Source organism: Oryza sativa, chromosome 11 (genome assembly GCF_034140825.1).
Source record: "Oryza sativa Japonica Group chromosome 11, ASM3414082v1".
NCBI classification, from domain to species: Eukaryota; Viridiplantae; Streptophyta; class Magnoliopsida; order Poales; family Poaceae; genus Oryza; species Oryza sativa.
The window spans coordinates 24156888-24182657 of record NC_089045.1 but is presented as its reverse complement, the minus strand read 5'-3'; the positions used below and the strand labels follow the sequence as shown (position 1 = coordinate 24182657).

Below are 25770 nucleotides of genomic sequence, written 5' to 3'. Positions count from 1 at the left end.
ACTTCTCAAACAGGCTAGATTGTCACATAGATTCTGAGGATATGTAGTTGTAGACTTCAAATAATGAACTAGTTAAAAGTCAAAAGTCGAAAAACTCAGCTTCTTCGAATTCTGAAAAACTTGCTACCATCTGATAGATTCTCAGAATCTTAAACTCTCTAAACAAGACCTAAATGTCATGACTGATACCAACAAGCTTTATGACAGGTTAAGGAGTGACCGTGTAGCTTTATGATAGAGTATTGTCTTAAAAAAAATCTTAAAGGCTAAAGCTATGTATCATAGGAAGTGATACCGTCGAAGTCTAAACTCACCAGATCTGGCCGTGATATGATTCAACTATCCAAGAAGCCATCGTCGGACTCCTCGACATGTATGGTATTTGTTCTTGCCATGCAACGACACGGTACTGTGTATATGCGTGAGGTGGACAAAATGACAACTTATAACTTTTTAAGTCTTCCTAAAAAAAACTTTTTAAGTCAAATCCCTTTCTTCGTGAGCCACCTCTTTTCTTTCCTACGCTATCATATATATCTTCCGCACGGGACACTGACATATTTGAAGCCATTGGCTTTAAATTTTCTCTTTCTCTCCTTCGTGCTAACAGTGGTTCAGATCCGACTTGAACGATAAGGCTATTTTCTAGCATTTGGTATTGTAAACATTCAACGTGGTACCGCCTCTAATGATATACTCCTACTAACGTCATGCTGTAACTCTATATCCACTTTCTACGTAGGATCGTCATGCGTTAGCTACACGAAAGATATAAAGTCATGTTATACCACGCTTGTTAGGTAGTTAGATACTACTCCTTTCATCTCAAATTGATCATCTTATATGTTTATGCACAAAGACTAATGATAATATAAATCGTATTAATCAAGACATCATGCACAAATTCTTTCATGATGCATGCATTGATTAAAACACCAACCAATTACACCCTAGCATATACATATTCTCTTATGTTGCATTAATTGTTTTTCGATGAAATCCATATTCATATGGTTATATGATGATCAATTTAAGAAATTTTGGATTCTATTATATGATGATTAATTTGGGAAGAAGGGAGTAATATATACTCCCTCCATACTCATAAATAAAGTTGTTTAGGACAATGTTTCAGTCAAACCTTAGGAATATAAATCATGAATAACTCTTAAGCTGTTGAGTTTGAAAATGTAAAAATTATATGTATAGATTTGTCTTGAAAAATACTTTTATAAAAGTATGCATATATCATTTTTCAATAAATATTTTTATAGAAATAAGAAGTCAAAGTTGTGTTTCGGAGATAGTGTCGCTGTCCTAAATGACTTTCTATACATATAGAGGGAGTAGGACGTAGTATGCTGTTAATGAAATTCTTTCATTGATATCAATGATGAATTGATTTCTTCAAGCTAAAAAAACATTGCCACATCGTTATACAACAAAAAAAAAGGTTATCTTTTGTAATACGTGCCAAAATGATGTCACCAACGCTTGATCCATCTGTGAACAAATCACGCCCACACACACACACACAAGATTATGCTTGTCGTAGAACAAACGCCCCTACTTAAAACACAATAACGACCGTCTTAGCTGTAAAAGCGGTACGCCCACGAGCCCGCACTGACACCCCCCTTTTATATTAAACACGAGCACCCACCATGAGACGCTGACATGTGGGTCCCACCTGTCATCCACCTGCACGGCCAGCTAGGCCAACGTCTCGCCCGATGCGTGCGCGCGTACCCCGACGCGTCGACAGGACGCGATGGCAATGTACCGCGAATACCGCGAAGACCGAGGGGTAGTACCGTCATTTCGTCCCCCCGCCCCCCCGCTTTAAAATCGTCCCAAAAGCGGGAGCTCCTCCTTCCGCCCTCGTCGACGGCGAGCGACACGCCGAGACACCCACAGAGCGCCGCCCGCGCCGCCGCGAGGAGAGGAGACGGAGAGGTGAGGAGGAGGAGAGGAGAGATGGTGGCGATGGGCGCGGACGAGGAGGAGGAGCGGCGGATGCACCAGGGCTGCATGGCCGGGTTCTTCCACCTGTTCGACCGCCCGCAGATACTCTCCGGCAAGCGCCTCCATCACCAGCCTCGCCGCCTCCTGTCATCCTCCAGCGTTCGTCCCTCTCGCCATCTCTCTCCGGTTGAAATGGTGGCTTCGTTTTCACGGGGTTGCTGATGTGGGAATGGTGTGGTGTGTGTGCAGGGGTCGGCGACGCCGTCGGAGAGGTCGATGCAGCTGGACCGGTCGCCGGAGCGGGCGACGCCGCTGCCGTCGCCCGACATGACGCCACCGGCTGCGCCGAGGCCGTCGCTGCAGCTGCCGCCGCTGGAGACGAAGGACGGGGGTGGCGCGCCCGCGGTGTGGCGGCTGCCGCGGCTGTCGCTGGACAGCCGCGCGGTGGTGGACGCCAGGGGGAAGCTGCGGCCGCGCGACATCCGGACGTCGCCCGCCGCGCCGCCGTCCCCGGGGGCCGGCGGCGGGGACGAGCGACGCTCGCCCAGCGTCGTCGCGCGGCTCATGGGCCTCGACGCGCTGCCGCGTGGCGCTCCGGACGAGCGGGACGCGGCGCCGTGTGGGGGTGAGCTCCGGCGGTCGGCGTCCGAGCGCGTGCCGCGTGACCCGGCCTGCTTCAGGTTCGTTGACCCGAGCTTCTTCGAGAGGCCCTCGCCGCCGGTGACGCCGCAGCAGCAGAGGCCGTCTTCGCCGGCGGTCGAGGCGGCGCTGCGGCGCGCGCCGGATCCCGCGTGCCCGCGCGGTGGGATTCAGAGGCGTAGCCGCTTCGACGCGCACGACGTGTTCCCGGAGCCCGCGAAGCGCGTCGTCGACTCGGCCGCGGCGGGGCACGGCGAGATCGCGCTCTACGGCGAGATCGAGCGGCGCCTCCGCAAGCGCGGGATCGCCGAGCCGGCCAGGGATCTGGAGACGCTCAAGCAAATCTTGGAGGCGCTCCAGCTCAAGGGCCTCCTCCGCCACACCCCGCCGCCGCCGGTCTCGTCGCTACGCACCCAGCCGCCGCCGCCTCCTATCGTCGTCATGCGGCCCTCGTCGCGGCCGCCACAGCCGCCGGCGTCGCGGACGTCGCCCACCCGCCGAGTCCGCGTCGACGCCGACAATGCCCGGCGCCCGCGCTCACCGGACCGCGCCGCGTCGCCCGCACGGAGCCCGGCTTCCCCCGCTCGACGCGGCCCTCAGTCCCCGCAGCGACGCGTCTCGCCGGCGCAGTCGCCGAGGTACCAGCCGCCGCTCAGGAAGCCGAGCACCGGCGACCGCTCCCGCATTGCCCGCCGCGGAGGTCACGGCAGCGCGGCGCTGTCTCCCGACGACGACGCGTCCACCACCTTCTCCGACGGCACCAGCAGCGGCTCACTCAGCGCCTCCTCCCGCTGGGACTTCGAGGTGAGCCCTCCTCCACCTCCAATGGCGGCCACCATTTCGGAATTTCTCTCGTCTAACGAAAGCTTCGCAATGCAGCAGCGCGCGCGCCCCGACGAGCTCCGCACCGACCGCGGCCTTCTCGAGCGCTGCGGCAAGCTGCTGAGCAGCATCCAGGCGTTCACCGCCGGCGACGACCAGCAGCCGAGCCCGGTGTCCGTGCTCGACGCGGCGGCGTTCCTCGCCGACGAGGACTCGCCGTCGTCGTCGGGGTCGAAGCGCGCCATCTTCTTCGGCGCCGCCGCCCCGGCCCCGCACGCCGCGACGGCGTCCGCGTCCGACCAAGACGACGACGACGACCAGTGGGACACGTGGACGGTGGGCCCGGACGTCGACCCGGACTACGCCTACGTGGCGGAGGTCGTCAAGGTGTTCGACCGGACGACGCGGGACCCATCCGCCGTGTACGCCGCGGCGGCGAAGACCACCACCGGCGGCGACGACGACACGTGCCCCCATCACCGGATGCTCCTCTGCGCCGCGGCGGTGGAGGCGCTCGACCGCCGGCGAGCCGCCTGCGCGTGGGACCCGGTGTCGTGGCTCCGCGGCGGCGAGCTGGTGGACCACGTCTGGGCCGAGGTGAGGCGCGCGCGCGAGCCCGTGGCGGCGCCGGACGCCGACCTCGACCTGAACGAGCTGATCCGCGGCGGCGTCGTCCGCGACCTCGCCGCCGACCACCACCGGTGGCCGCCGTCGTCGTCGCAGCTGCTGCCCGGCGCGGAGGTGGCCGACGCCGTGCTGCAGATCGAGCGGCTGGTGTTCAAGGACCTCGTCGCCGACACCATCCGCGAGCTCGCCGACGTCGGCCTCCGCCTGCCACGTCGGAAACTGGTCTTCTAAAAAAAAAGAGAAAAAACTCAACGTAGGAGCCAAAATTAATCGAATAATCTCGCATCATATTAATCTCTCTTTCTAGTTTGTACTGCTTGGTTTGTCCAGTGTCATGTAAAATTACTGCGACTTACTGCCACTATTTAGTTACTATTATTACTGTTAATTAAGTGTAATCTTATTAAACTGGATGATGATTTTGAGATTACATGTTTGTGCATGTGGCCATGTGGGAACAGTGGGGGGAGGCAGGAGAAGCAGTAGACCAAAACACACAGCCACAATGGCTGGCAAATTGGCAAATGGAGATCTTGAATGCAGACAATGGCGTCATGCACATCTGGATTCCTCTTGACTCGAGTTCGTACAGTCACTTGAATGAGCCATTATTTGGGATGGTACAGCCTCGCAGTGATGGTACTCTCGTAGTCTTCCATGGAAGATCGAAGAGATCTTGGCTCAGCTCAAGCTTTCCTCCTATCTTAATTTGGCTTCCATGGAGGATAGCTCAGCTCGGCTCAGCTTAGGCTTTGTTTAGTCGGGTAAAATTTATAGGTTTGGTGGTCACATTAAATATACGAATATACATTTGAAGTATTAAACGTAGTCTAATAACAAAATAAATTATAAATTCCACCAGAAAACTGGAGATGAATTTATTAATCCTAATTAATCCGTTATTAGTAAATGTTTACTGTAGCACCACATTATCAAATCATGGCTCAATTAGGTTTGAAAGATTTATCTCGTAATTTACACGCAATCTATTAGGTTTGAAAGATTCATCTCGTAATTTACATGTAATCTATGTAATTTTTTTTGCCTACATTTAATACTCCATACATGTATCAAATATTCAATGAGACAGTGTGAAAATTTTTGTTTTTGGAAATAAACAGGGACTTAGCTATAGTGTGGTCAAGGAGGCAAGAAAGAAATCGGTTTGGTTCCCGGGAAGAAGACGACGATGGTTTCGTACGTGTATACGTACGTAATAAGTACGGAGTACTACGTATATGTACGTGGTCCGATACGGTGGCCTCTCGTACTTGAATGCGTTGCCTGTCTGTGTCGCCGTACGTTTTGGGACGGTTTGGGTCTTTGGGCAGGAAAGTGGAAATTAAGGTTCGGTTATTTGTGATGTGCTTGGGAGCAGGACCATTCTGTCATGATTATTTTTCTAACCTTAATTTCGTTAGCACGTGCTCCCTCCATCCCAAAAAAAACTCAAATTCTAGAATTTGAATTTTATAAAAAAAATCAACTTTTACCACTCTACTTACTCTCAGCACATAAAACGAGAAGTTTTATCTCTTAAATACTCTTTACCTACCTATCACTAATTCACTATTACTACTTTTTTCAATAATAAGAGGTATTTTGGTTATTTTTACTCTCCACTACTTCCTTCTTAGAATTCTAGGAATTGCTATTTTGTGATGTGGGACGGAGGAGAAAAAAAATTCCAATCCTAGATAAGAATATGAATACATGTGTGTTTAAATTTGTAGCTAGAGTTTTGTCTTTTTTGGACAAAGTAGCATTTTATAAAAAAAATGTATATGGAAGTTGTTCCAAATATTAGAAAAATCTATTTTTTAAGTTTATAACAACTAAAATTCAAATAATCACAAGCTAATGAATTTTTTCGTGCTATATAACTCTTCAATAGTAACGGACATCACAGCATTTAGTGCTGCCGGCAGCATGTGAAGCAGGAAACGGCACGCTCATGTGGAGTTGTTGTCACGTGTGTGCCAACAGCCAACATATGGGATGGATCATGGATGCCAAAAAAAACGAACAGAAGTGTAATTGCTCTGAACTGAAAATGGTAAATGAGTTTTAATCCCTATTTTCATATGCAATTGTAATTTTGCTCTCGCTTTTTTAACCTTTTGTCATTCTGTCCCTGCCTTTTTGAAATGAGGCTGAAGTTTGCCCCTACTTTGGATGGGCATTTAGTGGGCCCAGAATAAGAGAGTGAAAAAAAATGAACGAAATTACTGAGAAAATGCCAATGGTTATTATACCCTTGAACCAAATAGCGACACCCACAGCTCCGCTGTCGTAGCCGCATGCCACACTCGATTCAACGATCCCCATTCACAAACTAACCATTTCTATCCAAAGCATAGAAATGTCGGCGGCGTGCCAGCGAGCTTGGCAGGGCGAGGCCGCGAGGCAGGCCGGTGGTTAGTAGCAATTGGTGTGGCTGCTAAATTTGCACTCCCTTCGTCTCAGAATAAGTTAATGTAGTAACAGATGTTATGTCTATCCAAATTCACCGTACTATAAGTATGCCATATTTTCGTACTAGAATAACATATTCTAAGACGAAAACAGTGAGATTAGATGATACAACGTCTTATATCAAGTAGCAACATTCTAAGACGGGAGGTAGTGGCGTACTTTTGTTAGAAGTAGGTCGAAAGCAGAGGCTAACGCGTTTCGTATGTAGTCCAACACACGTGACATTCAAAGATGTACACCTACACTTGTCTCCTCGTACGGACAACGAACGACGCTATATACTAGCTCCTGTACTCTGGGGCTGCTGGATTTTTCACATTTTGGTCCTTTTGAAAAACTTATTTCGTAAATAGATCCCTAGAAAAACTTATTCCAAAAATGGTCCTTTTTGGGGCGCCAGAGTGGCTGGCGCCGTCGTTCAACAGGACGGCGCCAGCCTTTTTGGCGCCATCCCCCTGCCGACATGGCGGGGCGATGCTGAGGTGGCTAGGGGGAGTGCGCCAGAGTGGCTGGCGCCCCGCCCCCCCCCCCCGAATTTTTTTATTTTTGTTTTATTTGTTTGATATTTTTTTCACGCTTAGGGACACACAAAAACTAACCATAGAAAAATTGAACTCAAATGGAAGTAATATGTGACATGTAGAATTTTTCCTCTCCTCTCCTCTCTCTCCGAACTAGTGCAGAGGAGAGAGATGTGCAACTTTTTTATTTTTATTTTATTTTTTAATATTTTTTCACACTTAGGAACTCACAGGAACCAACCATGTAAAAAATAAACCCAAACGGACGAAATATATGGCATGTGGAATTTTCCAAAGCTCTACCGAAAAACTTCTCTCCTCGAAAACACAATCTTGCAAGCGGATGTAACTTTTTCTGTAGATGTCCGTGCATATATTATTTGCTTGATTCCGAGTCTGTATGAGAAAGTTACGCCTATTTTAATAGATGACATATTTTGTCCGTTTCGGTAGAGTTTTGAAAAATTCTACATGTCACATATTTTGTCCGTTTGAGTTTATTTTTTATACGGTTGGTTCCTATGTTCTCCTAAGTGTGAAAAAAATATCAAAAAAATGAAATAAAAATAAAAAATTGCATCTCTATGTACTGTTTAACTTATATATGTCATTTCATATGGTTATATTTTGAATTAGATTAAGTAATTTCATATAGTGGTAGAGTGCATTATGTTTAACATGCTGATCAAAGGATTTTACTAAAGGAGTTATGGTCTAATTTTAGTGAAGGTGCAAAGTAGACTAAGTGGTATGCTAGATATTTTCAGACTTAGCTAAGTGGTAGTTCGAGTTTAAATTTTTTCTGTGGTTGGTTGTATCGTGATCCTGAGTGTGAAAAAACATCCGAAAAAATAAAATAAAAATGACACCGTTGCAACTCCATACAGAGAAACAGGAATGGAGGCGGCGGCGCCAGCCATGCTGCGCCCTCCTCCCTGGGGCGGCGCCAGCATGGCTGGCGCCCTCCTCCTGCCACGTCGGTTCGCGTGCGCCACGGTGGCAGGAGGACGGCGCCAGAGAGGCTAGCGCCGTCCCGTTGGATGACGGCGCCAGCCACTCTGGCGTCCCAAAAAGGACCATTTCTGGGATAAGTTTTTTCAGGGGTCTATTTACGAAATAAGTTTTTCAAAAGGACCAAAATGTGAAAAATCCAGTCTGGGCTTGGGAGCCACACTCGAATGTGGTAAAATGAGTCATTTTTACCAGTAAAAACCAGAATCCAACACAACCGTATACAAGTATAGTAGTAGTAGTTATCCGTATATACTCCCTCCGTCCCATAATATAAGATATTTTCAGTTTTTGCTTGTAACGTTTGACCACTCGTCTTATTCAATTTTTTTTTGCAAATATAAAAAACAAAAAGTTGTGCTTAAATTACTGTAGATAATAAAGTAAGTCACAAATAAAATAAATAATAATTAAAAAAAAATTGAATAAGACGAGTGGTCAGACGTTAAAAGCAAAAACCCAAAATCCTTTATATTATGCGATGGCTGAGTGGGGTATATGTAGGGGCAAGCAGCAGCAGCAGCAGAGCCAGAGCTGATACTCCACCAAGCAATATGCATAGTACTACCTCCGTCCCAAAATAAATGCAGTCATGAGTTTCCGCGTCCAACTTTGATCGTCTGTCTTATTTGAAATGTTTTTATAATTAGCATTTTTGTTGCTATGAGATGATAACACATGAATAATACTTTACTTGTGAGTTATGTTTGTAGTTTTTTTCGAAAAAATTTTAAATAAGACGAACGATTAAAGTTAAACACGAAAAACCATGGCTGCACTTATTTTGGACGGAGGGAGTAAAAACCACCCCACCGCCTGTCCGTCTATATCCCAATCCAACCATGCAAACATGCAATGCAACGCAACAGACTGCCACTCCTCCTCCTCTCACGCCATCGATGCATTATTATTCCCCGTATCAGATCGCGCCGTGACGCCGGCCGGCCTCACATCATCATCACATCACATGCCATGCCAGCCACCGCCGCCGCGGGGCTCACCGTCGTCTGCCGTGCCTCGATCTGCTCGCTCGCTCCCGCGACGGACGCTAGTGCTGAATATATAGATACGATCGATGGCGACGGTGGCTGGCGATCGAGGGGGCGCGGTCCAGGCCGGCGAGAGCGAGCGGAGGAGGAGCGCTGCATGCTGGCCCCCTCGCCGGTGGACAGCCGGGGCCGCGCGCGCGCAGCATTGCAGGGCAAGGCAGGCATGCCGCCCGTGGATGGACCATCCGCCGCGCGCTAGCTGCAGCAACGGCAACGAGCGCGTACACGACACCGGGGTGGCCCTACGCCGCCCGATCGACCGCGCCGTATTGCGGATTGGTGGTGCGTGTCGTCGTCGTCCTCCCTCCAACCTAACTCCGTTGATTTTTTAAAAAATGTTTGACCGTTCGTCAAAAATATACTTTAAACAATTATTAATTTTTTTCCTATCATTTGATTTATTGTTAAATATACTTTTATGTATACATATAGTTTTATACATTTCACAAAAGTTTTTAATAAGATGAACAGTCAAACATATTTAAAAAAGTCAATGACATCAAACATTTAGAGAACGAGGAAGTATAATAAATGAAAAGAAAATTGCATGCTATCCATACGATTCAACTATCCTAGCTATTAACCGGTTGTAAACGGCTGCAGTATGTATGAACATGCATGCTCTCCTTTGATTAATCTATTGTTGACTATATCTAGTTATTATACATGAGTTGTATAATTGAATCATACTTATAACAATACTCTAAATAAATATAACAACAATTTGATTATTTGGTCTACAGCCATAAGTAATAAGCCGTAAAACGCCGTATGTACAGGGAAAATGGTAGTTTATGAATATAACTTTTATATTAACTAGCATGGTGGACCTTACAGATTACACGGATAGCATCGTTATATATTAAAATGGTAACATAATATTAAATTATGTACGCCGGCAAGCCCATGGCCATTCCTCTGAGCCCTGGGAACCCTCTCTTCCCCCTCCTGCATTCCCCTCCTACCCCAACTCCAAACCATAAACCGTATGTCCCCTACAAGAGTTGGGGGTGTCACCGCTACCGGAGAAGAGAGACAACTCACCAACATCGGAGGACAAGAAGCCCTGGCGGCCTAGCGCGGATTCAACGGTCTAAAATTTGTAAGATTTATCCTTAAATTTATGTCGAATGCCATTTAGCATTTCGGTAGATAATACTCCAAAATCGACTAAAGAAATTAAGTTTTTAATATATTTAAATTTTGGCAGCGGACGGAAGGAGCAACTGTTACCAAGGGGAATACAAAACGTTGGACCTACTCTGTATTTCGTATTTACTGATCATGAGCAGGGGATTGAAGCTGGGTCCAATACTACAGATGAGAACAAATTTTGCATTAAGGCGATGAACAGCACGGCGCTGATAAGAGGATTGACATTACAGTAGAAATCAGATCGAAATCACCTGGGACGAACAACATTACAGCGGGACACACAGAACGTTGGAGCTAATTTACTGGTGGCCACTGGGCAGGGAATTGAATTAAGCTGGGTCCGGTACTATAGATCCGGAACAAAATTTGTGTTAGGGCGATCAACGGCACGGTATTGATGAGAGGAGGAACGATATGATGAACATGTATTGCAGTACAGTAGCTGAATAATTTCGAAATCACCTGGGATATACCAGAAAACAGAGGAAGATAGCTACCTTAGAAAGAAGCTTTCTAGCTCAAGATCTTTTCTCACAGGGGAGGCATATGTGCTGGGTTTTCTTTTACCATTTGGTAAGGTTACCGCTATCTCGGCAGTATCACGGTTACCGGTAAAACCGTAAAGAACTGTGAGGTTTCAAAAACTTATAAATTTATCGTACATGATCACTACGATAACTGTAGGTAATCACGTGATATTGCAAACCCCAGGCATGTGTAGTTATCGCCTTGGGTGGTGGTCACTGGTTTGTGACTAATGGGGGCATATTACAGTTGCAGCTACCTAAAAAGTACCTTAAAAACACATTGATTTTTCACCTTAAACAAGGAAGGTAGACCGCGCATTCGCGCGGGCTTATATAGTAGATTGCGTTGCTTAAATAATTGTTTAATCTATTTGATAGATTTATACCGTATAATATTTAATTCATCCCTATAAGCAACATATATCTATAGTCTTTGTCATCATCTAAGATAATGTAGACTTAGTCTATTTAGAAAACATATATAATAAATTAAATGTAAATTAAAAAAAAGGTGTTTTTTGAAAAAAATAAATGTTTAGGGACTAACTTTTTTTTTTATCAAATCTGTTTATTTTCTACTAACACTTATGTTTTATTTGGCATAAACCTAACCCAGTTTACATTGATGCAACTTGTCACTTACAAATAAGACAGAGCATATTTCTGACTTAGAAAGAAGCTCTATTCCAATTTGATCATCACCTAAGCAAAGATGCCGAGACAAAAACAACAAAACCTCCATGATTCTAAAATTATTTTCATCAATCAAGGTGTTGATTGCATCACACTGTAAATATTTCGTGGAGTTACACCAAGATAATTTTTTTAGGTTACACCAATAGAAATTAATTTTGGCTAGTTGCATGCATGAGCTTATTCAACGATGCCCATTTACTCTTTACACAAAAGTCATTTGTTATATGATGATTATTTAAGGGAGATATAAAAAACTTGGATGAGATCAAACTGGCATGGAGGAACGATAATGGTGGGAGTAGTAAATATCAAGTTGTACATGTAGAGTTATGACCTGAACAGTTAATGCATCTGGAGTCATCTTAGCATGGAGTTATAATTTTTAGATTTTTTTTTCTAATGATAAAATAATTCATAAATTTAAAATTCGAAAAGTATGTGCTCTACTTGGAGTTACAATTTTAATTTTTCATGATTTTATAGTTTGGGAAGTACAACATATAAAAATAAAATTGTACTCATCTGTAACTCTCAATAGTAATATTTTATTAACTTGAGAACTTATTTTAAAATTAACAATTAGTAAGTTTTTATGATTTGGTGCCACTTAAATAGATGCAAACTTCAAAATTAGTAATAATAAGAAAGTGTCACAATTTATTACTTATATACAAGTAGTGCAAATTTGTTAGGTTACTGAATGACCACGATGTCGATCGTTTCATATCATTAACATGGAAAGAAGCAATTTGGAAGTTCATGATGTCGTTTCATATCAGAAACATGAAAAGAAACAAAACTTGGATGTTGGAACGGAAATTTTCTTTGAAAAAAACAGCAACAATAGTTTGCAAATTTCAGTTTGGATCAAATCTTAATTGATAAAATAGTGCCGGAGTGGTAGAAGTTGGGGGACGCGAGAGTCTGGTTGACATCAACGGACTCATGGTTATGGTTGCCCTTGTAGCCGATCATCTAGGGCAACTGGGCAGGCCGATCGCCGGTGAAAGAGATTGACGTGCCTAGTCAATGTTTCATGGTGCGTGCAGAACCCTGCTGCTTGGAGGAGTGTGTTGGTTTGTGATTAACTCATGCCCCATCGCGCGTAAGAATCGTGGAGTGTGTTACTTTTTTATAGATCTAAAGCGATTAGCAGGCAAGGAGGATCACATATGGATTAACTTTTTTTCTCACAAATTTAATCTAACCATGCAAAATAACGGGTCCACCGGTTTAACTGAAATCTAAGGGCTAGATATTTTGCTTTTTTTTTTAGAATTTCTAAGAATTTATCTAATTTATTAGAGCGCCACTTGGCGGCTTAGGAGCGTTTATAGGACGCTTAATGGACTTTTAGTATATAATAGATAGATAGATAGATAGATAGATTTTGAGGCTCGATATATGTAGGATATATATAAACAATACTTACACTCACCGACCAATTACTAGCTACTTCTTATAATCTAAGGCCACCACGACCATTGAAGGTTGTCTTGTGAAGAATTAATTTGTCGTCATTTTTTAAGGATGAGTAGTTTAAGTTATTGCGCGAAACGTTCACATTTCTCTCTGTATTGTTAAATCTTAGGCTTCCTCTGGAATCGGAGGATCTCGTGGGAATTTTAAAGCAAATAAACTGTTTTTTTTTCCTAAAGTCATGTGTTCCAATAAAGCCCTTAGGGAACCTTTGGAGGCAAATATTTTGAAAATGCGGGAACGGGAAAAAACACAATATCATGGTGTCTCACCTTGCAAATTCCTATTGGAACTAGAAACGCACGAATGTCCTAACTAGTTGTTCGAATGGTGCACTGGAGGTAAGCCTTATGTTTGTTTTCCTCCAAAATGCCAAAAAATAACTCATTAATTCCATCGGATTTCCAAAGGAATTTCGAGGCATCATATCCTCTGCTCCAAATGACTTCATAGGAATTTTACTCGAGGATTCAATTCAACTCATTCACCCTTCCTTCGTTCTAACAGAGAGCCCTTAAATGCTGGGGCTGAAGCAATATCATGAACAATTCCTGTTCGCCATGAGATGTCGGATACTGCCCAAAACTGTAGATAGGCATACATGTAGCTCAGTTGTAGTCAGGAAATACAGACAGTGTTCATCGTCTGCCATGTACTCCCTTATAAAAAAAAATTTAATCTACATAGGGATGCGGCCTCTCATAATACAACAAATCTGGACACTCGTTCTAAATTGAGTTTATTTTAGGACCGGGAAAGTACTGCTACGTTTATTTTGAGACGGGGGTGTATTGGTACTAGTTACCAGCCTACTCCTTCCGTCCTAAATATACCAATTCAAAGTTTGAATATGGACATACACTATGCCCAGATTTAAACTCTTTGATTGAGTTTTTTTTAAGGACGGAAGGAGTACGTGTGTGTGTACACTATTGTGTGAACGAATGATGATCAAATACAATGGCTTGGACGGCCATGGAAATGATGAGGGATCGATCGATGTGCACTATTGCTACCAGTGACGACGATTCTTTTGGCTTTTTAGCGTACGTGACCACCAAACATCGATCGTTCGTTGCAGTACGTACCACTAGCTAGGTAGCGCCCCTATATGTTTGGAACCTCGCGCGTAAATGTAATGGAGCATCTATGACAAAAGAGGAGTTGGAGCAGTGATACAGGGAGTACAGGCTACAGAGCTGAGAGTTTTGCTTTTAGCTCATCGACGATCACCTCTAATGTCCTTGCCGGAGCCTGAAAGGCTGGACGCACTAAGAAAAATATTATTTCGTCCGTCTTAAAATATAGCGAACTATTATTGGATTAGATATGTTTAGAGCTTTAAAAAAAACTCGAGGCACGTGAGCTGCTCGAGCTTGGCTCATTCTAGCCTCGATTTGAGCTCCAGACGAGCCGAGCCCGAGCGTCTCCCTAAGCTAGCGAGCTTCATCGAGCCGAGCTCGAGCTTCCAACGAGTCTAGTAATATATGATTTTTGTTGTTATTTAATAAATTAGGAGATCAAATATGTTATTTGTATGTCTTATATTGACATCATATATTTATTTTATTCTTTTCTCCTCATCTATTAATATGATGAACTAGAAGTTAATTATTTTTTAAAAGATTATCTTTGAAATATATATTGTTTTACTTTAAAATCAAGCTCGGTAGTCGAGTTTGAGCTTGATCGAGCTCGAGCCGAGCCTATCGGAAAGCTCAAACATCGAGCCTAGGCAGACGAGCTCGCTTGAGCTCGGCTCGTTGACAGCCCTAGATATGTTGTATCGTAGTAATGTACCTAATCGAACCTTTAAGCTACTATATTTAGGACACATGAAATAATAAATAATGTAAAAGGAGGACAATCTACTTTTCAATGTGTCGATTTTTTCTAATCTTTCGATCACACAAGAAGTACTTGTATGCCAATCCTTTTTCCTGCATAGAAGCAAAGAATGTTCTAAGAAAGATTAAAGTTTACACTTTGGCGTACATCGTTAACAATATAAGAAACAAAATCTACATAAACATGAAAAACTAAAGTTCTTTGTATATGCTCTTTATTTTTCACCCCACCTTGTATATTCTAGAGTTCCCAATTTTGCTTCATTTTCTACGTAGCTGGGCCATGATGACGTAAGGCCTTCCTGCCTTCCATGCTTTTCCGATGGGTCACGGCCCACTTCTCTTCGTCGGCCCAGTATCGTCCCTTTCCTCCCACCTCCGCGCCGCCCAGTGCCTCGCCGCCCTCGCCGCGAGAACCCCCACCACCGCCGCTCCGCTCGCCGGCGAGCTGCCGGGGAACTCCGGCGAGGAGGAGGAGGACGAGGGGTAGCGGAGACGACGTGGATGTCCGCCGCGGGATACCGGTACCAGGCGCTCAAGGAAGCCCTAGCCGCCGCCATCTCCGGCCACGACCTCGCCCGCCACCACGCCGCCGCCGACCACCGCAGGCCGCACGCGCTCGCCGTCGTAGCAGGGCTCGCCTCCAACGGCTACGTCGCGTCCCTCCTCGTCTCCCGCTACTTCCGCCTCGGGGACGCCGGCGCCGCCCGCAATGTGTTCGACGCCGCGGCGACGGCGGCGGCGCCGCAGAAGGCGCTCCTCTACAATGCCATGCTCCGCGGGTACCTCGCGGGTGGCCTCCCGCGGATGGCGGTGGGGATCTTCGGGGAGATGGCGGCGGCGGCGTGCCTTCCCGACCGCCACACGTACCACCTCGCCGTGGCGGCGTGCGCGCGGGCGTCGGAGTTCGAGGTCGGCTGGCGTATCGGGGCGGAGGCCGCTGCGAAAGGGTTCGCGTCCGACCTCCTCGTCGCGACGGCGCTGATCGGGATGTATGCTGAAGCTGGGGATATGGGCGCCGCTCGTAAGGTGTTCGATGGAATGCCACAGCGGGATGCTGTGGCGTGGAATGCGGTGATTGCTGGCTATGCACGTGGAGGACATCTGCGCGAGGTCGTCGAGCTGTTTATGAGGATGAGGTCTGTGGATGTTGTGCTCCCGACTGAGGCGACACTGGTGACCCTAGTTTCTGGTTATGCAGGTTTTGGTTCCTGGGAGGGCCGTGGTATGATGCACACCATTGTAATCAAGCTTGGCTTCCAGCTTAATCTCTTTGTTTCCAATGCTCTCCTTGATCTGTATGTCGAGTTTGGCTGTTTGAGAGAGGCTGTGATGTTGTTTCGTCAGATGGCGGTGAAAGATTCTGTCACTTGGAGTGCAATGATTGGTGGGCTTGTTCGGAATGGAAGACCGGATTCCGCTCTTAAGCTATTCCGTTGGATGGTGACAAACTCGACAGTTTTGGTCACTAGGTCTATTTTGCTCAATGTGATTATGGCCTGCGCTGAGTTGGGGGAGTGGAGAGAAGGAAAATGGGTTGAAGAGAACTATGTGTGCTGCAATGGTTTTGAATTCAAGAGAGATCCATCTGTGGTAACAGCGTTAATATACATGTATGCAAAGTGCGGAATGTTAGATTCATCAGTCAGTCTTCTATATGGGGTTGCAGAAGTTAGAGATGATGTATTTGCATGGAACGCTATGATCAAAGGGTGTGGAGAGCTTGGACTAGTGGAAAAGGCAGTTGGATTTGTAGTAGAAATGCAGAAGATAGGCGTTGATCCAGATGCTATTACATACTTGGAGATCCTACCTATGATCTCATCAATTCCATCACTGAAAACAGGGATGGAAGCACACGCTCAGATTGTCAGAAGAGGTTTCCTGAATGAAAGGGCAATTGCTAACTCACTTGTTAGCATGTATGGTCGATGCGGGAGCCTTAGGCATTCAATTGAAGTCTTTAGCAGGATTGTGGTCAAGGATGTAATCTCTTGGACGTCTATGATGCAGGTATATGCGTGGAATGGACATGTTAATGAAGTTGTTAAACTTTATGAGGTGATGAAGAAAACAGAAACAGAACCAAACCACTACACTTTTCTTGCTGTACTATCTGCATGTAAAAACACAGGTCTTGTTGAGGAAGGAATGGAATTGATCAAGTACATGCAAGAGAAGTGTGGCCTAAAACCAGAAATTGAGCATATTTCTTGTGTTGTTGATATGCTCTGCCGTGCAGGACGTTTGACTGATGCATACCACCTTATTAAATATAATAATTCTGAACACATTAACAATACAATATTGTGGGGGACGCTGCTAAGCGCTTCCCGTTCATGTGGAGATTTGGTGATCGGAGAAGCAGCAGCCAAACATCTCTTATCTCTTGATCCAGAAAATAGGGCCAACTCTAAGATGCTTGCTGATATTTATGTCTTGCTTGGGAGAAGGGATGACGCTGACAATCTCCTAAGAGTATCGATGACAAGAGGATTGGACATAAAACCAGGCTGCAGCTGGATGGAAGGTGTCTAACTGTCTAAAGCTTGCAAATTGCAATACATGTAGAAGGTATAATTAAATATGATTAAGCCACTTTATTTCTCAATTTTATGCATGGTTTGATATTATTCTCTTAGATGTTTTGCATTTCTGTAATTTACTTTTGTTTCTTTGAGAAATCTGTAATGTTGCAAAAAAAGAATTGATGTGGGAAAAGTTGGGGGCTTTCAAGTTGGTCTTGTTGGTACCAATACCATACATTTGTGTTTACAGTTTCTTTTCAAGATTGCAATTTTTTAAAGTATCAATATATAGTAAGATATTTCTGCAGAGGTTCTAACATTTTTGAAGCCTAGTGAGGCCTTGACCTGATTATTGTATATAAGGTTGGAAATTAGCTAGGTGCCATACTAAGTGTATCACTTGCAAAATGGCACCACCACCCCACAAGGCTCCTAGTTGAATATCATGCAAAAGTGAACAGCTAGGAATGTTGTGTTTCTCCTGTTTCTTATTTGTTAAATCGTTCTTTCAATAAGCTAATTTGCAAAAAGTACTGCACATATTTGCATCGTTCTTGAACTGACTTTGAAGTATTAGGTTTTCCTTTTTACAATCAAATATCATGATTCGTGCAGATTATCTTGTACAATATAAAACTGGGACAACCTGGAGCTTCATTAGATTTGCACTTGTAATGACATTCATGTAGGATGTGGCTTGGCTTGGGTTTCATCTCTAACCTCCAACTTACTTGGGGTTAGGCTATTGTCTTTGTTAACAACATAGAATTTCCTTACTTTTAGCCCCATTTGGAATACAGGACTATTTCTAGAATTTCAGGAACTAGCGATAAAAACTGGCCTTCTCAATGGTTGTTGAATTCTGCGTACACCATTTGTTATACTGAACCAGCAATCCTAATGGAGACTATAGTTATGTAGTACATTCAGTCAGGACCTTATCTGAATCTTTTGGAGAACAACTAAAGCCAATACCCAATAGAGTTATGAAAACAGATCATGCATCAGGAGACAAAGAACAATAATGCGGAAATCTTGTGAAGAATAAACTAAAGCCAGTAGAGCTACGGAAACGATCATGCATCAGGAGACAAAGAACAGTAATGTGGCGCACGATCCCCTTGTCAGTAGCAATGGTTATCCCTGTCATGATTTTGTTGTGACATTTGAATTCTTTATGTGAATTTATCCTGTAAGTGCTCTAGGTCTCAAAAAGTGGTTTCATCAGTGTGGTAGATCCCAACTATTTTTTTTCTACAATATGTTAAAGTTGTGTTACTTTATACAATTTTGGTCAAGTCTGTCATAATTGGTGTACCAATGTCTCCAGAATCAATATGTGAGATAGCTACTTTCTTTTGGTATTTGCTAGAACCATGGACCTCTCTGGAGGTGCTGAATCATTTTCTTTTCCAACTTAAAAATCCCGCAGGTCTGGCATTGCAATCTTGGTTTTGGTTTTTTTTTTGTACAAAATGCAAGCTGATGAGAAGTACATGTAGATATGTTCAGTTTCCCCATTTCATACTAATATCCTGATGTAGTGTGGAGAATGGTTTTCTGACATATATTTATGAGTTAGGCACTGTCCTATATGTCCCATATGCCTCGATAGTCATGCAAACTTTAAAAATTGCCATCTCTAATAATTTCAATGTCCCTGCTCAAATCTTTTAGCACATTGGGTGGATGAGACAGTGCATAGACAGCCATATACATATATAGAATTCTATTTTCCTCAAAATACTTAGTGACAAATAGAATATTTCCCCTAATAACTGATAGTGGATCGAGAGTTATATCAGTTAGAGTTTTAAAATAAATTCTTTTAGAGGAATCCGTGCATTATAATTTTCGTCCATGAAATAGTACTTGGTTTCCACTCACATCTTTCTGTAATTAACTGAAATTTTCTACAATTACAGTAATAAATAGAATATGTCTCTGCAAGGGGTGCATCGATTTAATTTATCTGATTAACATTAGAACTTTTTGAAATCGGCAACTCCATGCCCCGCTTTCAATGCTCTTCAATTCCTCTTTTAACAACATATGGAGTAGATGTACCTTAAAATGGTTACTGTTGGGCCTTTCATTTCCTCTTAGATTACTTTTGGATTACAATGAAGAGTGTATGTTCCAAACATGCTGGTGTTGTGGGCAAAAACAATGATGGTGCTAATTTTTTTTCCAAAGGAATAAAGGAAATGGAGCTTAAGGCATTTTACTGATTTGAAATCTATCTATTGATAATTTCTTTCAGATCAGATGGAGCAATTCACACCATGATTCTGCTTTGCGACGCCTGCATATACACGAAGTAAAAAGTATGAATATAGAGGAGTGTTGATTGAATCCATGAAGGTGCCTCAGTGCGGAATTCCTTACATTTTGTCCGGAAGCATGGCTGCTTCAATGCAGGGTCATCTTCAGGAGGTTGCTGTCCAAATATCATCTCACAGCTCATGTCTTCAAAATCTGAAGAATAAATATATAGTTGATGTAAGTAATTATGTTACATTTCTCTTGATACATTCACTATTATCTTTAGGGACTCTGCTTTATTCTCGTTTTTATTGACCTAGTATTGGAAAAAACCTTCTTGCTTAATTGGAAATAAGCTGTATAGGACTATTTAGTAGCACTGGCAGTAAATAACATTCATTGCTTACTCCTAGATCTAACCACTCGACAGGATAAAAAGGAAAGAGAGCCTTGCAAATTCCAACAGAGGTTGATATCTGATTCTGTGGGGTGATGTCATAAAATATCAGTATCTTTTGACCTAGAAAAAATGATTGATGTTGAAATATTCAGTGTATCACCATAGAAGACTAACATTCAAAACTAGTGCTTCTCATAAGTGAAATTGAACCATATTGCTCTGATTATCGAGACATGCTGGCTCGTCACTGCCATGTGAAGGTGCTTGTACTGTATTTTCACAGCACTACATTGTGGATTTCTGGATTTCACACTACTGTTCCACAACTTGTCCATGCAATTTGCCGTTTCCCACTAAGAATGACAAGTAGGGGCTAGCACTTTCTTCTTCTGTACAACTTGCTTGTGATTGCTTTGTACTCCCTCCGTTTTTTAATGTATGACGTTGTTGACTTTTTGACAAACATTTGACCATTCATCTTATTCAAAATTATTGTGCAAATATAAAAAAAATTTAAGTCATGCTTAAAGAACATTTGATGATAAATTAAGTCACAATAAAATAAATGATAATTGCATTTTTTTTTGAATAAGACGAATGATCATATATATCTAAAAAGTCATCGACGTTATAAATTAAAAAACGGAGGTAGTAACCTGCAAACATGTTGGCCCCACTTCAGCCCTTTCTGTTTCCTGAATGGTGGCCAGTGGTTCCCATACCCAAAAAGGGCACAGTCCTCAGATTGTCGGTAGGTAGAGGTGGCATGAAATTAATATGTCAAATTAAGTTCTGTATTTCTCATAGCTCTAAACCGTTGGTGGTCTATGGACCTATTACATTGATTCAACTTTACTTCACTAATTCTGCTTAAAGTCGAAAGTTGATATTTTGAGTTCACTTATGTTTTAGCGGCAGTCCGTATAATGATCCGCTATAGTAAAATTAGGTCAATGTCCTGAGAAGTTAGAGGCACACCAGGTTTCAACCCAAATTTTCAACTTTGAGATGATGTTGATATGACAATCCATTATTAGTTTCTTGCCAACTTTATGCAAAGGAATGGAGTTTGATTATTTTTACCTTATTCTACCAAATTATATTTAAGTTGTTGTGTTTACCCACTGATATTCAGGCTTTCCTGATGAATCAGAGCAGAGGAAGCTTACTGGGAGACATGTAGACCTTCATGCCAAGTGAATCTTGGATGAACTTCTGGCATGGAATCTTGCAAAGGTTTGTGCACATACCAACACAATTTGTACTTTCCAGAAATCTGCCACAAATAGGATTGGAGATTAAAAAAAAAGAAAAGAAAAACAGCAACACCAGTAGAAATCCTGTTCTTCAGTATTTATGTATTTTTAAGGTGGTTCTTCAGTATTTATTGATATATCTGCACTTAAAATTCTATTTTTTTCTTAACCCAGTGTTAATCATGGTAGTTTGTCTAACGTGGGTAGAATTGATAATAAGCAGCTTGTGGAGTGTGAGTAGGATTGTCAGTTGCCACAATTACGACGTTGACAATACAACTTGTGTCCCAGCCATAGTTCTTCAATTTGTTTTTCATGAGTGGATTAACTTGAGTAAGAGTTGACATACTGCAACAATTCATTCAGAACTAATTGATGGCTGCAGAGTCATATGTTAATTGCAAATCATCAGGTTACTACTTATAGACCTGAAAATTTTTGTAGTCTGCCTATGAAGAGCTGGGAGTAGGAAACCGTTTGACCGATATGTTACGTGATACCCAGCAGTTGAAGAAATTTTCTTTACAAATGTTCCTCCTAGTCAAACTTGTGAAACAATTTCTTGATGATGATTGAATTACCTGCATTTGGGGATATATACCACGTTTTTCTCTTTCCTTCCTTCAACTTCAGATTCCATAACCTTTGTTCAATGACAGAATGATCACTCAGAAGACAAGTTATCCATACAAGGGCATTTATTCCATACTTTATATGATATTTGCACCACAAATGCTTCGTACAACTACTTTAAACAATGTAATGTCCTGAAAACAAAGAGATATTATATGTCGCAACCTACATTCAACAGCATTTTAAGATCTTCTGTAGCAATATTTCTCAAATTAACGTGTGGCTTCGTATCAATTCATTCTGCAGGGCTACCTTCAGCAGAGGCACAATCATGAATTCATTCTTGTGAAGACGCACTAATCAGGTATCAGGCAGCTATTCCTTTCTGAACTGAAGTAACAAAAGGAGGAACTGTGTATGTAATATATACCTCACACGGCCCAACCAACCAAGGAAAAAATATCGTGGTGAATGCAGCAAAGTACTCCCTGGAAAATCTTGAAGGTGGCATCATCACCTTGATCTGCCGACAGAATTCTCAATCAAAGTTGAGGTAAGAAATAAAAGAAGAGAACTTTTAAAGTTTCCTCCCTTTACAGAAGTTCTGTATTTTCCTCAAAAAAAAAAGAGAGAATAAATGCTGAATTTTACTTCCTGTTCAAATAAAAAAAAGTTTTAGGTTTTTTAAATTTCAATAATTCATACATGATTGCCAATTGTCATGGATTATGGTACTTACCATTGTGAGGATGTAGCTTGGAAGTGCTCTTTCAAGAGCTTGGGTCACAATCTCGCTTTGTTTATCCAGACTGAAGATTCTTGAGATGGCTAGGGCGGCATCTATCAGGCTCTCGTAGCCATCCTTTTCATTCTTTAGCCCTGCATTACATTGCATGCATGTTCGTGTCAGTCAGCAAGTGCTACAAGTTCCTTTCAGGGAATCAACCTTTGCAGTTAATTTGCACCTGAACAACACCAAAAAAAAACTCAGGACTAGTGAACATCGGTTTCCTGTATGCTTTCAAGTTTCTCTTATATGCTTAATTACCCATACTAGAAAAGTAGCATTCTGTGTCTGTTGGGAACTTTTCTGGTTTGTCTGTATGATTGACTTTGCTAAACATGTAAGAGAGCCAAGGAGGTGACGGATGTAGTGGATGCTACAGTGTTAATGAAGTCCAAACAGTCCTGTAAATATAATTATGTTGTCTGTGCAGGGTTTACAAAACCGTCAGTTATCGCGGTTATCACATACGATAACCTTATTAGTTTTTGGAACCACGACGCACCTCGTGATAATTGCCAAACCATGGAGTGGCAGTAACCTCACTTCAAACGGTTTGGTAAACCCTGGTTTGTGCACTTTTTTTAAGTTGTTCCAAAATAAATGTCTTTAAAAAAATTCAAAAACCAGCATCGATTATAGTAAGCGGCTGAATTTCTAGAAGAAGAACCGGGCACGTACATGTGATGTTTGACCTTCGCATTATTCAGATAAGTTTATTCGATCAAAGTAAAAAGTCCACGGGAAAACAAACGAAAGGATTAGATTCAAGCACTAAAAGATTCCTAGAATGTGAACCTCACATTTTCACGGATCAACGGTTGACCTCTCGTAGTTGCTTGCTTATATGCTGCTGATCATGCACTTCCGCTTAATTTATTCGTCAAATAATGTGTTATTACTGTGTATTACTACTACTAAATGTGACCATTCACCTAATTAAGAAGCTTCTGGTATCCCTTTTTGCACTGTAATTTTTACTGTTGTGGTATATATGTCTTCTATGATTTTTGTTATCTTCTTCTGCCAATTGTGTCACACTGACTTTAATCGATGTTGGGTATATGTCAATAATTAAGCACTAGGTTTGTCTGGTACAGTAACAATAATCAAATTATGAAATACGGCCGTACTTGATGTACGTGCATATATATAGTACGTCGATACTTAATTAGGCCGGAGAACACATCACATCTCACATGCATAGGCTTACGTGATCATCAGCAACTCAATAAATAAATTATTCTTTTGCATGTAAAAATCAAGAGCTAATTCAATTATAATATGACAGAAAGCATGCAATTGCAAGTACACCCACGCTGGCCAAAGCAACATGTAATAAAAAAAATCAAAGAATTTATGTTCCACATGGACGAGAAGGGTATTAATAACCAAACGATAAGAAGAAAAGGATGATCGTAGAATACACATATAATTTAATTGTCACAAAAATAACTGAAGAACATTGGTTTATTCACCATATATATGTTATTTCTTCCACTCAAAAAATCAAATCAGCCATGGCAAAAACATCATAAATACACACATATATGCATGCATGGTTGATTTGATCATTCATTAATTCATCCGAAAGATTGCATGTACATGCACACAATACATCAGATATATTCAGTAGATTATAGGCACGAACCAGAAGCTTCTTGAAGGTTCCTGGACAGGTAACCAATGGCGAGCTTGTCGAACCAGCTGTCCCGGTACACCGTCGCCGGCGGCGCCGCCGCCGTCTCCGTCTGCACCGTCGACATCATCGCCGCCGTCTCCGTCTTCTTGGCCGGCGCCGACGCCGGCGCCTCTTGCGGCCTCGCCATGACCGCCCTCACCGTCGAGCAACACCTCCTCATCACGTAGCTTCGCTTCGCCGTTGCCGCTGCCGCCGGCCGTACGCCGCCGGCGCCGCCATGAGGAAGAAGCAGCACAAGCGTGGTGGTCTCCATGAAGAGAGAGAGAGAGAGAGAGAGAGAGAGAGAGATTTGTAGGTGAAGACTAGCTAGAGAGAGATTAGTATATTTGTAGGTTGAAAATGGAAAGAAGTTATGGGAGAGAGGAAGGTTTATAGAGAGAAGTGGAGAGAGAGAGAGAGGGTCATGCAATTTGCAAGGAGGGAGAGAGAAGAGACCAAATGGCATGGAGAGGGCATCTTGGTTGTGGTGGGAATAAGGAATCAAAGTGTCTAATAATTATGTTTTTATTAAGGTTGATAGTTAATTAGTATGTTGATAGCTAATTGGAATATACCCCCTCAGTACTCCGTACTCGTAAAAGAAATCGTTTAGAACAATGTTTAAGTCAAACCTTAGGAATATAAATAATAAATAACTCTCAAGTTGTTGAGTTTGAAAATGTGAAAATTATATGAATAGATTTTTCTTGAAAAATACTTTCATAAAAGTATACATATATCACTTTTTAATAAATATTTTTATAAAAACAAGAAGTCAAAGTTATATTTTGGAGACCGTGTCACTGTTCAAAACGACTTCCTTTTACGAGTACAGAGGGAGTATATATATGGACAAGGAGCTGTCCATCTCTAATGGGCTTTGGTTTTTATTGATGCTTCCTTCTTTTAATTGGTCAGCTGGCGAAAAGATCCAGGCAGCTTGGTTAGATATTTTAATTAACATTCTCTACATGGAGTGAGTTTTTTTTATCCAATCTTGTGTCAACTTGGAATGAAGTATTAATCAGTGTCGTCCAAGATAATCGCGTAACTAACTATAATCTCACTAGTAAGACAAAGCTTTGTTCACTCTCAAGTCTCAAGTATATTCTTAGTTAATTCGCTCCAAGTCTGTCTGAACTATCTCGAAGTTATAGTATCATAGTTTATTCCTAGTTTCATTAAGTTGAACAGTACCAACTTGGTCTGAACCATCTGGATATAATGCCATATAGTTTAGTTTTATTATAATAAATCAAATTGCACTATCTATCTATTGGGATTTAATTTGGACTAGCACTAATTTTTAGCGACTGAAATGAGCGAACAGTAAAATTATAGTGGCAAAATTATTAATGAGTTACATTTTTTCCCCTCTGAAAAGTTAACCCTAATTAAACTTTGTTCCACAAATAGTTTCACTCTCCCCGCGTTATTTGAATTTTGCCACCACATTTTCTATGAAAATGT

The 25770-nt window shown here is 42.6% G+C and overlaps 3 protein-coding genes across 14 annotated transcripts; 2 read left to right on the top strand and 1 right to left on the bottom strand.

Annotated features, from left to right (window-relative positions):
- The first annotated feature begins 1852 nt into the window (after nt 1-1852).
- LOC4350805 (uncharacterized) lies at nt 1853-4483 on the top strand. 2 transcript variants are annotated; one of them, XM_015760361.3, is made up of 3 exons: nt 1853-2124; nt 2215-3408; nt 3487-4483. In XM_015760361.3, the coding sequence occupies exons 1-3, from the start codon at nt 1978-1980 to the stop codon at nt 4282-4284; spliced, it is 2139 nt and encodes a 712-aa protein (XP_015615847.1). In that variant the 5' UTR covers nt 1853-1977; the 3' UTR covers nt 4285-4483. The 2 variants fall into 2 exon arrangements, with proteins under 2 accessions (XP_015615847.1, XP_015615846.1); XM_015760360.3 differs by having other exon boundaries at nt 3484-4483.
- A 10676-nt stretch (nt 4484-15159) lies between these two features.
- Nucleotides 15160-23030, top strand: LOC4350803 (pentatricopeptide repeat-containing protein At4g13650). Of its 11 annotated transcripts, none has more exons than XM_015759765.3 (6): nt 15160-17387; nt 19605-19843; nt 21142-21242; nt 21922-22021; nt 22142-22199; nt 22313-23030. In XM_015759765.3, exon 1 carries the CDS (start codon nt 15318-15320, stop codon nt 17349-17351), a length of 2034 nt encoding a protein of 677 aa, XP_015615251.1. In that variant the 5' UTR covers nt 15160-15317; the 3' UTR covers nt 17352-17387; nt 19605-19843; nt 21142-21242; nt 21922-22021; nt 22142-22199; nt 22313-23030. The 11 variants fall into 11 exon arrangements, with proteins under 11 accessions (XP_015615251.1, XP_066161750.1, XP_015615252.1 ...); XM_066305653.1 differs by having other exon boundaries at nt 22142-22388; nt 22644-23030; XM_015759766.3 differs by lacking the exon at nt 21922-22021 and having other exon boundaries at nt 22313-22388; nt 22644-22784.
- LOC107276001 (beta-carotene isomerase D27, chloroplastic) lies at nt 19404-24704 on the bottom strand. The gene is made up of 7 exons (XM_015759767.3): nt 24271-24704; nt 22575-22714; nt 22266-22358; nt 21844-21905; nt 21176-21282; nt 19730-19819; nt 19404-19646 (listed from the first exon to the last, which is right to left on the bottom strand). Exons 1-7 carry the CDS (start codon nt 24572-24574, stop codon nt 19606-19608), a joined length of 837 nt encoding a protein of 278 aa, XP_015615253.1. The 5' UTR covers nt 24575-24704; the 3' UTR covers nt 19404-19605.
- Nucleotides 24705-25770: the final 1066 nt, after the last annotated feature.